The following is a 15,557-nucleotide window of genomic DNA, read 5'->3' as shown; positions in this document are numbered from 1 at the left end:
TGGAAAAAAAAACAAAACCTGCTCTTACAATGTTCCCATATGTTCTAGATAAGAACAGTTAATGAATAATGAAGGAAGCGGTGTCTTGGAGTGAGACTGGTTCATTGTTCTCCTGAAAAGCATTTTAGACTAATTCTCCTATGACTCCATGACTAAATGGATTTATAATGCACCACTTTAATGTTAATAATCTACTCGCCCAAATCAAGCAAACAGCAAGACAAAGATTGAATCATTTTGTGATTAAAAAAAAAAAAATCAACACTGGTCGTATGAGCCAATCTTTAACAAACATTAATTCTTCACATTGTTCCTTCTGCCCCCAAGATTTTGGGGGACTAGGCAGAAATATGTTCCTTTAGATGTCTTGTAATTTTGCTGATAATTTTTCTCCATAAAAATAGCTCTACTCAGAAAATGAAACTGTTCATCTAAAAAAGATCAACTATACATTATAATTAATTATCAGATATATCAATTTAATAGTGGTATGGGTTAGGAATGATTAGTAGTGAGTTGATTAAGTGTTAAGACTACAAAATAGATTTAAGTTTAGGGCTCAAATTCATTTAGCTAAATTGAAAGTATTATAGCAGTCTCGGTGCATTTAGACCCCACAACACATGATATTACAGTTTTTTAAAAGCTGGAATATTTGTATTATTTTAGAAGACTACACAACTTAGAAGTGTCAGCAAAAAAAAAAAAAAAAAAAGCAATAATGATCCTGTACTTGTCTGGGGAAAATTTTAAGGGTTCCCCTGGGGACAAAGGAGTTCATTTATTGGATCAGAAATAGTTATCAAGGTCCTACTATGTGCCGAGCACTACTTATAATATCGTTATTAATGATTTCCACATGGAAGTCTGGACAGTGAAACCAAGTGAGCTCTCAGCGTGTCTAGGTCCTCTTTTCTGCAAAGAGCTTGCCAGGCAGAGGGAGAGCAGCAGAACTTTTCCCCTCCGCCGGGGGTGGGGTGTGGGGCACGGCCTGAGTGCTAAGCGAAGGGCCAGGGAGGGAAGGCCAGAGCCGGAAGGACACGCGTGCCGTGCTCAGCTCAGGGCCTGACTTAGGGTCCAGGCTTGATCCATGAAGTGCTGTCATTCTTACTTAGGGTAGAGGGGTGAGGGTGGAACACTCCTCGGACCCGAAATTAGGAGGAGACGCAGACGACGCTCGTGGACGGGGGAAGGGCCGGGCGGGAGGGCCGCACCCAGGAAGCACACATCCCACGGAGCCTTCAGGTACACGATTTCTCTCCTGAACGGGCTTCCGTTCTCACTTGCTGTTTATTCTTCTCACTCCCACCTCTTTTTCCTCTAGGCTCTGTGTTGCTTTTCCCCAATTCCCCCTCAACACTTTAGAAAATATCTTATTAACAACTGGAGGGCGCAGCTAGTGACTGAGACTCCACTGCCAGGACCTGGGAAGTCTTGCTGATGGGCCTCCTTAGCACCGATTTGTCCAAGGACAATTAGGAGCACATAACTATATTTTTCTTCCTTCTCTTTGTTTGCCAAGTGCTATTTAAATAATGGATACCCAGCCAGAAAAAAAAAGATGCCTTGAAGAGTAACACCACGATGTCCTTCCCAGATGTTTGCCTTTAGGATGAGAAATGAGTTACACAGAAACAAGATGGGGAATTGCTGGCTAGATACCAATACAGTAAGGGACACATGCTGTGCGAGTGATCGATGGTTCAAAAATCAAACAGGTCAGCAATCGATGACGCTATTAAAGAGACTACCATAAAATGTCCATGTGGGGACACAGAAGTATTTGAAAAATTCAGAAATTAATCTGCAACCTCAGGCAATGTCTGGAGCTCTGCCTCCCATTGTGGTCGGCATTCCTTAAAATCACAAATTAAGAAAAAAAAAAAAGAAGTTAATTTGATGTAAAAGTTGAAAAATATGACCTCTGAGGAAAGGTTAAAGGAATTGGGGTTATTTGGGCCAGGTAAAACACAACTGCAGGACTGACTTAATAATGTCAAAATACTTGAAATCAACTGTTCTTCAAGCATTCAGATGTCTGAAGCAGACACAGTAGAGTGAAAGTGCAGTAAGATACTTGGGTTTAACTTTAATAAGGAACTTCCTGGAAGGAATCTAAATCTCTTACTGCAATTTAACTTAACATTACAAGGTTAATTAAACACAAACAGACTACCAAGGAAAGTTGTAGAATCTTGGCTCTTAGATAGAAAACTACGTATCTTAACTGGTTTAGGTTTACTTCTGTCTGGAATTAAGAGACTGGATTGAATAACTCCCCAAGTTTGCTTACAGTATATTATATAACTGGTCTTATAGCTTTTTAATTTCTTCCGCACATGGGCGAGGCACTGATCCACATGAACACTAGGGGTGAAGAAAAAGTACAGCAAGCCCTATATACAAAGTGAATCTTGAGTTTTTGTACTTGGCATAAGAAAGGAAAAGTGTTATTTTTAAATTGACTCCTTCCCTGAACACTATTAAGAAGAGCTCTAGTTTGAAACAATATTTTATTATAGCACTAAAAGATAGTCCCAAACCATTAGCATACTGAGTCCAGTGAACTACTTATCAGTACTACATTCAAAGTAGTCTGTTTTGAGCAAAGAAAGGGCTTAAGTAGAGCTTAACAACTAACCACCACCAACGCTTATTTTTAGCCTTATTAGGAATCTGACATTAAAAAAAAAAAACCCAAACCACACACTTTTTATTATATATGGTAAAAAATAAGAACAAAAAACCAGCCCATTTTTTCACAGTATTACAGTGGTTTAATACATTGCTCTCAACTGCTGCAATATTCAAAAAAGGATAATTTGTGAAAAAAATGGCTGTAACTGCTAAACATTTAATGAATTATGGTATAATTCTAATTAATTATTCTTCGTCTTTTTTCTTCTGTCAAAGTGGGCAAAATCATTTCTTTTTATTGCTTTTCTCCCCCTATTTTTTAAAGAAAGAAACAAACCCGGGTGACATCCATTCCATCTGAAGCTAATGCTTCCATTATTTCATATCTGAGTGGGGCTGACATCATCAGCTCCTTCATGTCCCAAAAGATACTTCGCTCTAGTCCACTGTTACAGACTTTATGCATTACATGAAATAAGATATCTCCAGATTTTGAAAATATTTATTTAAAAAACAGCAATCAAATTGTGTGTAATCACATTTTCTGCCTGGCTTTGAAAGCTACATTATTCAATATGCCAGTGGTCCTTTCCATCATGGCGACATATTAGCAATTCATGCTGCTCTAATACATCTGACTTCCTTGATGTACAAGCACTCCCTACAGACCCAGAGAAACACTCCTGCTTCAGTTCCGTGTGTCCTGCGCAGTACCTACCGAAGTGATGGTTGTCAAAACAGTTGTACAGTGGCCTTTGAATGCCAAGTGTGCCATGACTGAAAGCTTCAAACGACAATAAATCTGAGTATATACATTATGCTTGCTTTTGTTGCCTGGAAAAACTAAGGCATTCGGGAAATAAACCCCCCAATTTTATTGCCTTTTAACATCTTTTTCCATTTTAAACTCCAGAACTGGAAATTTGAAGCATTCAAAGAAATTGAAATCTCCTTTGTTGCTTTTTTCATTGTAAATTTTCTATACTGTGTCATTAGGAACCACACTCTACAAAAAGCCCAGGTTCTAAATGAATCCTTTCTGTGAGGCCATTCTAAAATTTTGCACGGTTTTTCTTTGTATGAAAGAGCTTCTGTTGCCTGCACAAAGAACAAGCGATTGCCACATATATCGGCCAGGCAGGAGCCTTGGATGACTTTATACAAGGTTGCATTTTGCCTTTTACCAGTCCATGGTGAAACCCAGCAGTGAATGTGCCAGGGTGGAGAGAAAAAGGAGAGGCTCTTGATTTCAGTTTGTACGAATCAAAAGATTTTTCTTAAACCATGAATACTTAATATGGACATTTTCTTATTTTACCCTTCTCCCAAAATAGCTCTGTAGTTTCTTTTTAACAACATGAAAACAACATCACTTTCTTCTTAATGGCAGAATAATATTTTCCACTCAAAAGAAATGTTCTGTCCAATAGGTTCAAATATCTTAATAACCGATTAGGTTTTGGGGTGGGGGGACAGGTAAAACACTGAGAATCTAGTCCAAGTGATGGTGGGAAAAATGACTAAGTAACTAAAGTGACAAGTTGAGTGAGTCGTGACTCTGGGATCATAGTTGTGTGGTTGATAGAGAATGAATCATAGGAAAATGCCAGCCCTGGAAAGGACCTCAGAGATCAACTAGTCTTGTGGTTTTCCGTCTTCTTTGGGGGCAGAACCCTATGTTCAAGGGAATTTTTACAAGAAATATGAACAAGTGAGATGAATAAGAGCAACACCTTTCTGGCTGGTTCCTGGCTTCCCCTGGCTCCGCCTGATCTAGTCCAACCCCACTGGTTACAGACAGGGTGCAGCGAATTGCCCGTGGTTAACAAACTTATCCCAGGCAGGGCCTGGCCTTCCACACTCTCATTCCAGTGCTCTTCTAACCAGATTCCACTCTTGGAAAAGCACAGGCGGTCGATTATCCACTATCAAAATAACTCAGGAATTTTGAGAAAAATGGAACTCTTGCATATTGGGTCATGAGTGGCTGTTTAACTTGGACCTAGAGAATCAGAACTAGTTGGCACTTGTTCAACAGTATATACTAATAGAAATTCTACACTGTTTTATAGCCTGGTCTTGGAAAATATGGACTTTAAGACAATGGAATCTTTTTTCAAGTGCCAGAAATCTTACTTTTTGCAGGAGTCCTGACTGACTACTAACACATAAGATGGCACAGGCAAGAATATACAAAAAGGAAGCGGTGGGAAATTTGGGAAGGAAAAACTGTCACCCTATGTATGTTTCACCCCTGTATATGTTTATGGCAAGTTTCAGAAGGCAATCTAGATTTTCTACCCTGGTGACCTTTTTATCAGAAAGGGATTCCCACTGAATATATCTAGCACCTACTGTGTGACAGGCACTACTTTACAGATATTAACTACGTTAATGCTACAACAGTATGGGATTAAGTGTCTTATTATACCTATTTTAGAGGTAAGGAAACTGAGGCACAAAAAGGTTATGTAAGTTGCTCAATGTCATGCAGCTGGTATAGGTCTGTGCCAGGATTTGAACTGTGGTAGTTGTGGTCCAAAGATGTCAGTTTTAATCAAAATGATGTATAAGGACACTCAGTAGAAGGTAAAGACTTCTTTGGTGACTAGCAAGCTTATTACCTTTTATTTTTTTTTTTTGGACAGATGTGAAGAAGATTAAGGATTTAAGTATAAATAGCTCTTTTGGAAGATCTTCTCTCGTGCCTTTTAACTTCTCCAAAGGAGTTATACATATACAGTCTTGCTTTTCATATTTTATTTAGCAAACTTATATAATAATGCTTCCTATGTGCCAACCAATGGTCTAAGCAATTCTTAAATATTCATTTCACTCCATGAGGTAAGGACGACCATTATCCTTGTTTATCAGGTAAGGAAGCTGGGGTATTCACTGGTTGAGCCACTGAGCAAGTCTCTTAAGTACCCTGAATCTCCATTTTTCATTTGCAATATTGGGATAATAATACTCACTCAGATATTGATTTCTAATTATGGACTAAATTTTTTTACATCTAATATATTAGAAATTTGTTGGTAATGTTTATAATCAGTAAAACTGTATCACTTATGTTGCCAGTGGGGATAAGAAACAGGCAGATATAAGAAAATTTAAATTTAAAATAAATTTTCAGAAAAGATTATATATTATACAAGACAGCAACATATATAACATATAATAATGCATGTATGTTAAACATTACAATAACCTCTAAAATATATACAATATCTAAATGAGAATAAAAATTTGTTCACCTCTTTGATCCATTCAGATTCTAAAACTCCATCATGTGAAAATACTAACACAAAGATCTGAGCACCCTACTGACAGCAAAAGGCTCAGCTTTAGTAACACTGAAGAGCTTCTGGAAAATAAAACTGACGACAGTTGATCCTACACATAAATCTACCTAGGGGGGCTTATACTTACAAGATTTTAAAATCTACAGCAAGTTCATTATTTAGAATCCACAAGTGTTAGCTTTTATTAGTTGTTCCCAAACTGTAGGTGACCTTGAAAGGAGTTATCAAAAAGAGCCCTGTAATTTCTAGGTGGGAAGCTTTTACTTCCTGATTCTGTAGCCATTATTTCCTCGTCTATATGAACATTGATAACCTAAATTGTGCACTATTCCATTTCATACATATATCATAAATATAGGGGCTTCCCTGGTGGCTCAGTGGTTAAGAATCTGCCTGTCAATGCAGGGCACACGGGTTCGAGCCCTGGTCCAGGAATATCCCACATGCCGCGGAGCAACTAAGCCCACGCGCCACAACTACTGAGCCTGCGCTCTAGAGCCCGCGAGCCACAACTACTGAAGCCCGCGTGCCTAGAGCCCGTGCTCCACAACAAGAGAAGCCACCGCAATGAGAAGCCCGCGCACCGCAACGAAGAGTAGCCCCCGCTCGCCGCAATTAGAGAAAAGCTCGTGCACAGCAAGGAAGACCCAACGCACCCAGAAGTAATAAATAAATAAAAAATAAATAAATTTATTAAAAAAAGTATATATATGTCAACAACTGATAAACCAATTAATCATCTGGTTAAATTTTGTGATCACATTATACACGAGCAAAGTTGCTGGGAAAGAGTTTTGGTCAGTTTTTACAAAGACACATGAAAAAAGTACCTTATAGACCTAACATTACTTCAAAGAAAATAATCCTTAGCCCTTTTTAAATATAAAATATGGCAATATGAAGGGTTGTTCATCTTTAGATCCATTGAATTGGGAATGATGTGCAAACAACTTAAGAGCTCGTATTTCTGTCCTCACTGTCACCACCCTGTGTGTCTCCACACTCCTTGCCTGAGTTACAACAACAGAGGGCTCCTCAGACTTTACACAACTCCAGTTTCTTGCCACTGCGATCCCTCCAGAGAGATGCCAGAGGATTTTCCTATGACACTGGTTTCATAATGCTTTTGCCTTGAGTGAAAACAGCCAGTGGTTTCTTAGACTCCATCATATCAAGCCCACAGTCCTTAGAGTGATTTTTGAAACCTTTTGTCAAATGTCCTAACTTAAAATATCCAACCTGCTTTTCAAATGCTCTCTCTCCTAGATGCCTTTTCTTTCCTTTCTGTTTGTCTAAGTCGAAACCATCTTTTAAGACCTGACTGCCGTCCTACCTTTTCCACTAAGTTTTATAAATTACCCAAACCAGATGACTATAATCTCTTCCAACCAGGATTCCTACTGGGTTTACGGCCAGTAAAATTGTGTTTAGCCCTTCTCCTGTCTCTAATTGCTTGATGTTTCACTCAAACTGTTTCATACTTAGTTACGTTTTTTCTGTAGTTTACAAGCTCCTGAAGGACAGTGACCATATTTTATCAATCATTTGAGCCCTTTCAAACATTTAGAGCACAGAAGGCATTTAAAATGTACACACTGATGAGTGGCATTCTAAACACAGGATAGCTCAAAATAAGATTGGAGATGCCCCTTGTTTCTCAAAGGAATTAGTAGACTCCAGTAAAGTCGGCCTTTCCAACTTCATTAGATTTCTATTGCAACTTTGCAGTATTATCAAACTCTGGCTCTTGCAATCCAGTCAGAGATCCAAGCCTTGAAAAAGGACTCTTAAAACAAATTTCATCTCCAAATCTACTTTCTTCAAGACCATGCTGGCTTAAAAAATGGGTTTCCTGTAGATTTAATGTTAAATCAACATAATTAACTGGACCTATGCTGTCCAGGATAGTAGCCACTAGGTACATGTTGCTATCTTAAATGTAATTAAAACATAATAAAATAAAAATCAGTCCTTCAGTCACGCTAGCCACATTTAAAGTGTTCAATAGCCAATGACTATTGCTACTGGACAGCATGAATAACAGAAAAGCCATCATCACAGAGAGTTCTATTGGACAGTGCTGAAGCCTATCCAAAGTCTCGCCAAAACTTAATTTGTTGGAGCAGCTTTTTACTTACAGCATAAAATGCTAGGACCAGTACTGTGAGAGGCAAACTAGATGTCCACCCCAGAATATGGTTTGGAGGTACTGGGAAGTCTCACCATCCTATGAAAAACCCAGATAGACTCACCTTGCCAAGAACTGGAATGGCAAACTAGAGCTTCACTCGCTTAGTTTAGGCTGAACAGGGACCCTCTGCCTTGTAAAGTGTGAAAAGTTCCAAGGGAAATACCATGTTGATGGGAAAATACTGAAGTCCGGTTTCTGACAGTGGGTTGGGTGGAGAGGAGCATAAAGAATTAGGATGAGCAGAGGCTCCTGACAAGGAAAGAGGGAAGCGTAGTAGAGGAAGGGCCTAGAAAGTGTGCTACACAGCCGCGGCTAGATCCAGTCCTGAGCACATCATCTGAGGGTGGAGTGACTTAGCAAGGGCGGCAAAACTGGGAAAATTCCAGATGCATGTATACTGAGGTTGCACAAGCATCTCTTAAAGAGTGAATGGTGAATTGGGAGGGTCCTGGAATGCTAAGAAGGCAAATTATATAAAAGAAAAAGGGTTTTGAGACTAAAACTATATAACTGAGTATCTCATTATCCTCCTATGGCCCAACTTCATTAGCACATGAGGAAGAAGCATAGAGGACAAAACTGGTATTTTATGTGCTGTGTTCGTCCTTCCTCTCCTTCTCAGTGGACAGGTAAGTCTATAAAGCACGACATGGATGCCTTATTGGCTCATGAACTGGGTCTGAAGGCTTAGCCCCAAAGAGGAATAGGCACGTGAGTTTTCAAGGTCACTACTTTGAAGTACAACATTAATCAGATTTACACACTTAGCATGTCTTCTAAAAAATCCACCTTCCATTTTAGGAAGTCACGGTTAATACTCTCAGGATAAATCTATACAGGTGGAGTATCATCTACAACCCGGGACAACAGTGTCGAGTGTTTTGCTCCTGCTGGTGCTGGGAACAAGCCCTCCCCTCTCGTCCACCCAGCTAGCTGCCACTTCTGAGGAGGATTCTATACCCTACCACGGCCTGTGACATTAGGCTCAGGGCTTCATTCCCCCAAAACTACTGTGGGATCGCTTTCCACTCTCCTTTTTCCCCCCTTTATGTTCACGATTAACAGAAAAACCTTCTTGTGAAGTCACTCAAGTTAGAGATACATCACCAAATGATTTAGGTAAGTGATAACATGAAACGCTTTCCCATCAGAAGCAACCTAAGATGAGCAAGTTAATCGAGTTGTTCATCGCGAATGTGACAGAACTGTTCAGTGACTTACAAACATGACAACAGAGACGGTTGGACTGTTAAGTGACTGAACAACGCAAACCAAAGAACGCTCATTAGAAGTCACTGTTAACCTGAGAGAGTGTTTCATTACATGGCAGAAAGCTCTGCCCTTGGCCATATACTACTGACAATATTCTCTACTTCTTGTGATATAGACAAAGAAGTTATTAAGGTTTTAGATGACATAAAAATCACAAGGAAAGATTTTATGATGTCAGTATTTCTCAAGCATGGGATACTTGTTAAAAATACAGACTCTTGGACTTCCTGGGCAGGGGCTGGGCATTCAATTTTTGCTAGTCTTCTGGGTGATACATAGTCTCACTAAATTTGAGAAGTGTAGAACGTGAGAAGATTCAAAGTGACAAACAAAGTCCAAGAGAGAGAAACACTTTAGTAGAGATAAATTCTGATCACCCAAATTATACCTTCAAAATAAAGATGAAAAATGTTTTCTTGCTTTCCTATTATGTAAATCGGTGGAATTTGAGAGCGGAAAATAGGGGAGCAACCAACTTTCACAGCAGTTCCTAGAAGAAGTGGGGATCTTGCTTGTGTTGAAGAATCCTGCACTAGATGAGATGTGGCACCTTTATGATAACTTTTTATCTAAAAGCTAGCAAGACATTTTGACCATATGACCACACATTCAGTGTCAAATAGTATTTAGGACTTTGGGTTATAAATATGAGTGATCAAACATGTAATTAATTGATTTTGCCTTGGCTTAAATGTAAAATGGAAAATTGCTTTAGGATTTTACAGGATTTATGGATTTAGGATTTCATAGCTAAAAACCACTCTAGTTTCAGAAAGCCACGTTACGATGATTGAAAGCTTCTCGCATTAATTTAGACCTCGTCCTCGCGGTGTCCCCTGCTCCCCACCACCAACCAGTAAGCAGACCCTTACCACAGAAATGGAGTTGGGAAGCAGTGCTCCGTCCTGGCCCAGCATATTGGAGACGGTGATTTCAGGTAGGTCCATGTTTTGTGGATGAAACGGTAGCAGGCCATTATGGTTCATTGGGTGACACAGAGAGTGGTAACCAGGTTCGACCTCATTCAGGTGCACCAGCGAGTGGTCGGGGAGGGAAGGAGGAGTGATGGGTGGAATGTTAAAGTCTTCGCTTTCCAGGCTTGGACCAGGGTAGGACTGAAAAGACAATGGTGATATTGATGCAAATTATCATCCCCTTCTTTTCATCATGGTGAACAAACACACATGACCCTTTCAGATATTATTACAAGCATCATTAAGGATTTGGCAAAGACACTGCAAACACTCAGATTATCCTGCTGCAATTTCTCTATCATGCATGGAAAAAAATCTCCTCGAAGGCATAGCCACTTCTCGTATAAAGAGTGCCGCCATTAAGCAGTTTTATTGTTCCAAGAAGCTGAACTCAAACAGATTTCAAAGGTCCCATTAAAATGCTCCAGAGTTTTAATCTAGCTGAATACCTTTTTTCATGGGAATTGTGGGGAAAGAAAGGCAATTTATAAAATTAATATTTGATCAAACATGTTTCATAGGGCTCCCTACTGCTCAGATCATGAGATGTAATAAAATGAATTCCAGAAGTTCTGAGGCAATTGCTTCTGGGTTTTGAAGAGCTACATGCTCACAACTGACAAAGAAAAAAATCTGGTAAAGTAGTAGCTAAACCATGTTGCATAAGTGTGACTTCAGAGAAAGTGTCATATATGAAGATAATGCCATTAAAAGCTATTTTTATCATGAAGATTATGCCATCAAAATAAAAATGAAGATGGCTTTCTTGATTTCTGACTAGTCACATTTATTTGATCTACCCCTAGAAGACAGCAAATAATTTTGTAATCATTTAAATGCAGTTCGGCCAATTTTGAAAGACAAAATTACACAAATATTATAATACTAATTTAGGAATAAAAGTCAATCAGTAAAATAAATAACAACATACGTGGGGCTTTTTCTTTTAGAAAGTAGCTTTTAGATAAAACAGGAAGGGAGGGAGCAAAGACGGAAAGCAAGAGTATGTGAGGACACTCCTGCTTACAAATGGAATGTGGTACACATGGAACATATATAAGGAGGAACTGAATAATAAAATATTGTTACCAATTCATATCAAAACACAGCAATATTTAGCAGTCTTTAGAGAGCAGGTGCCATAATACGAAGGAAACAGAGCAGGTCCAGATCACTCTTGCAAGCCTATCTTTCAAAGTACGTGAGTCTTCCTAGCGTCTAAGCACAGGGGTAGCAAGGACTCGCTTGTCTGGCAGCAGCACGCCTGCTGGAGTGTGTGAGATTGGAAATGAGCAGGCAGAGGGTAGGAGCCAAAGAAAGGAGTGCACGGTATTCATGGGGTGTTCAGCCAATCAGCTTCGTGCTCCTGCTTCCAAGTGCCTGGGGTTATTTTTTTCCAGATGACGTCTGTTTGTCTAACAGAAAGAAAACCTTCAACTTGCACTTGCTAAATGTTGTACAAGTTTTGATATATTTGTTTAGGTTTTGTCAGGAGACACGATTAAATGAGGAGCTAATTGGAACGTCTGGCATTGAGACGTGGTCACGTAGAAGCACGTGTGGGTTACAGACTGGGAGCGTATGAAGGAAAGATTTAATTCATCTCTGCAGACAATTTTTCTTAAGTATCTAAAGTTCTGTTAAAAGAAAAAATCACCAGCACTAAAAGTTCAATCATAAGTTATCAAATTTTCCTGTTTATAGTTATCTCCCTCTTGTCTGAAAAAATATACTAGTGCCCTATGTCAAAACAGCAAGTTTGATTAAATTCTCACTTGCCTAATATATTTTAGACCTTTAATCTGTAGATCTAAACCATCAGCCCCTGGTACAAGTATTCACATAAGAAGCATAAAAGATGCAAAATGGTGGAGGGTGGGAGGGAGAGGAAGCACACTTATTAATGCTGGCTTCGTAGAAACGCTGTATTGAGTCCTTTGACTATGCTGTCTTCATTTAGTCCTTACAATAATCCTTTGTGTAGCTATTATTACCCTGTTTTCCTGAAGAGAAAATTGAGAGTTTGAAGTTAAATAACTTTCACTTAGCTGGTAAGCAATCAACTCAGTACATTTGAGGGCTGGATATATGAAGGAGGAAGGAGTTTTTATTTCTAACACTTCCATAACTAGTTTAATTGCTATTATTTTATTAAGTTGAATGATACAAAGTTGCCAATACTCAACTGTTTTTGATCAATAAAATTTCACAATTTAAGAATTAGTATTAGCATTAGTATCAGGTTTTTTCCTCGTCCCAAATTCCATCCCAATGCCCATCCCATTAAAATCAAATATTTACCCCATAAGAGCACAAGTATTCATAATTTGTCTTTCTGTCAACATTTCAAAGGCTGAACTTGTTGATACATATCTTTTAAGAAGTTAACTGACATCAGTTTGAAACCTTCCTGAATAAGATACAATTAATGCCAGCCATAAAGGAAAAAGATGTTTTTAACTTTATAAATGCCATTAAACCTCTGAAAATACCCAGGGATAGTCTACCTATGGTGTACTATAAATTTACATTCTAGAATTTCTCCAGTAGTTAAATCTTAATTTGCGGTGTTTTAAAGGAAGTTTTAATTGGTATCGCTTTACGTCCAGTGATAACAATTGTACTGCAATTTAACTAAGCTACATGGTTTATTTTCATGTAATTACACATTAATGTTATTTAATCCGTGCACTTACATACCAAAACCACAGATTCCACAACTTAACTGGTAATGGGTAGTTATGTGGATCAAGAATTTTAACAACAAAAGGTTACTTAGTAGTTTCTATTCTTCACATTAGAAGTCATGAGATGGTTATTTGCCAGGAACCTATTACAATGTAATCGATGCCATATAAAAGTATCACGGTAATTGTATAAATGTCAAAATGTCACAGAACTCACAAAAACTTCAATGCCAGACTAATTACTAATTATTTTTTAAATTTGGAAATGATTTAGCTAATTCTTCAACACTGACTTCCATGGCATGACATCTTTATTTTGATTTCTTAAAACCTAATAAGTTTGACTTAACCACAGTAAGTTATATACTAAGAGGCAATTTGCAGTTTCAGGGGTGATGTAACAATCGCATATGATTCAGTATTTTCCCTCATTCCCCATGAAGCTGCCTGGTTACAATCAGTGTTCAATGTCTGTTGAATGAATTAACAAACGAATCACTGAATGAATGCATGCAAGAAGAAATGAATGAAGGTGAAGATGACTCTCCAAAGGCATGAAGTTTATGACTACACCCCTGTTATGCCATGGGCTTGAATGAATATCCCGTATCCCCAAGAAGGCACTGGCTGGTGACAGCACGGGATGGAACGCTGATTGCTCAGCATGTTGGGAAGCCAAAAGGACTGTATCCTGTTAAAGATGTAAAGGCTTAAACAGCTTGAGAAAGGCTGGGGTAGGGTAGTTTGGTGTCCCTCTCTGGCTGTTGATCTGTCCCCCTGAAGTGGTTTGCACTCACCATCCCGTGGTAACACAGAAGTCCCAGAGGATTCCTAAGGGCGAGTGTGGGGCCCCCTGGCTCTCAGAAGTTGTTGGAACCTAATGCCTACTGCAGCTAGCTAAGGACCTGGCGGAAGCCTTGGTTCCGCATCAGGATCCCTTGGGGATGGCTACCAGCAAGGGCCTCACTAGACAAGTGAACAGAGAGGGCATGAGAGGGTGTTCTGAGCACAGAAACAGGGACATTGGTGATGAGACCAGGGACTGAGCAGTCAGAGAAGCTTCAGTGAAAATCATTCCTTGCACCTTCTACTGATTCAGGGTCCTTTTCTGATTCGGGCTTATTTTCCTCCTTCAAGTCTCAGTGAGGCCAGGTATTAAAAAAACTTTCATTCTCCAATTCTCCTGAGACCAAAGATCATTTGATCCTTCCTAAGACCTTGCATATCCCGATGAGACACAGGGCTACTTTTTTTAGCCTGAGTTAGAGACCACCAAGGAGTCAATCCATGGCCTCTGAGAATCTGGGGGGCTGGGTTCCAGGCTACAATGCTGGAGAAGAGCAGGTATGGACTTTCAAGGAGGCATCATCTTCCTTATCAGCCTTTATAGTGCCTTTTACCCCTCCCAATCTAGAGATCAGAATCTTCTCAGCAGCTGTCTCTTCCCCAAGAAATGATAAAAGTCAATGGTGACCATCTACACAAATGAAGAGAAAGTACTTAGGGTTAATGGTATGAAATTCAAGACAATATGTTTAATTTTATCTTGGATCTTCACCATGTTAATGAAAGGTAAACTGGAAACAAAGCAGCATGCAAAGTGATTTGCTCTAAACCATAGCTAGTCTGCATGATCTAAATGAGTCAGACCTCAGAATTATATTACTGTTACTCAACCAGATTTTCTCTGATCCTAAGTTACTCACTGGCCCTAGACACAGGAGACTCTCCTTCTATTGCTGGTGCTGGGATACGGCTCTATTCTAGAGTGGGAGGCTCTGTGAGTCCCTGTGTGTCCAGGGAGCAGAAGCCAAGAGTCATGATACGTGGGGAGAATGGGCTGTGCTTTCACGAGGCTTGGCTAACGCTGGACTGTGTATGAACTTCTCAGAGGCCATAAGGGGACTGTTGGAAGCATTAAAGTAGTAATTTCAAAATATTATCGTCCTCAAGAGACTATTTTTATGGTTCTAAATAATAGATCCAGTGACTATTTCAAGTCATTTTCTTGAAACCTTACCATTGGCATTTGCATATTTAGCTTACAAAGTGCTACGTCTTTCTCTGATGGGGCGACAGATCTTGGACTGGTTGAGCGTACTTATAATGCTTCCTCAGTGACTGATAAGAAGGCCACGGAACATGCTGGAAAGACTGGAGGCTCTGGAGTCCAGCAGACAGGGCTGTTCCAGGCTCTTTGAAGCATTTATTAGTGTGGGTTCTGGGACAGGTTTCTCCTTTGAGCCTCAGTTTCAAAACCTGCTTTATGGGGTTCTTATGAGCATGAAAACAAAAACATAAGATAGGTAAAAAGCCGAATAATATATGTCTGCCACACAGAAAGTTCTTGATAAATGGCAGCTTTGGCATAGCTATGGTTATTGTTAAATGTGTTTATATATGCCATGGATTGGGTCATGTCTGAGAAAACAACTATAGAGCAAATAGGAGAGGATTTAGACATCATAATAAAGGAATTTCAGTATATTTG

General features: G+C 39.3%; 1 protein-coding gene across 4 annotated transcripts in view; it reads right to left on the bottom strand.

The window, feature by feature from the left end:
- The window catches only part of TOX (thymocyte selection associated high mobility group box), a 294,925-nt gene that overhangs the window by 122,653 nt on the left and 156,715 nt on the right, over positions 1 to 15,557 (bottom strand). For 3 of the 4 annotated variants that reach the window (XM_059901468.1, XM_059901469.1, XM_059901470.1), the window contains one exon: positions 10,278 to 10,520. The exons of the other annotated variant lie outside the window; for it this stretch is intronic. In XM_059901468.1, the coding sequence (XP_059757451.1) occupies positions 10,278 to 10,520 (243 nt within the window). The remainder of the gene's footprint in view (positions 1 to 10,277; positions 10,521 to 15,557) is intronic. 4 annotated transcript variants of the gene reach the window in all.

Source organism: Balaenoptera ricei, chromosome 17, assembly GCF_028023285.1.
Source record: "Balaenoptera ricei isolate mBalRic1 chromosome 17, mBalRic1.hap2, whole genome shotgun sequence".
Classification (NCBI taxonomy): Eukaryota; Metazoa; Chordata; class Mammalia; order Artiodactyla; family Balaenopteridae; genus Balaenoptera; species Balaenoptera ricei.
Note: the sequence above shows the minus strand (reverse complement) of the source record. Positions and strands in the feature narration are given on the sequence as shown.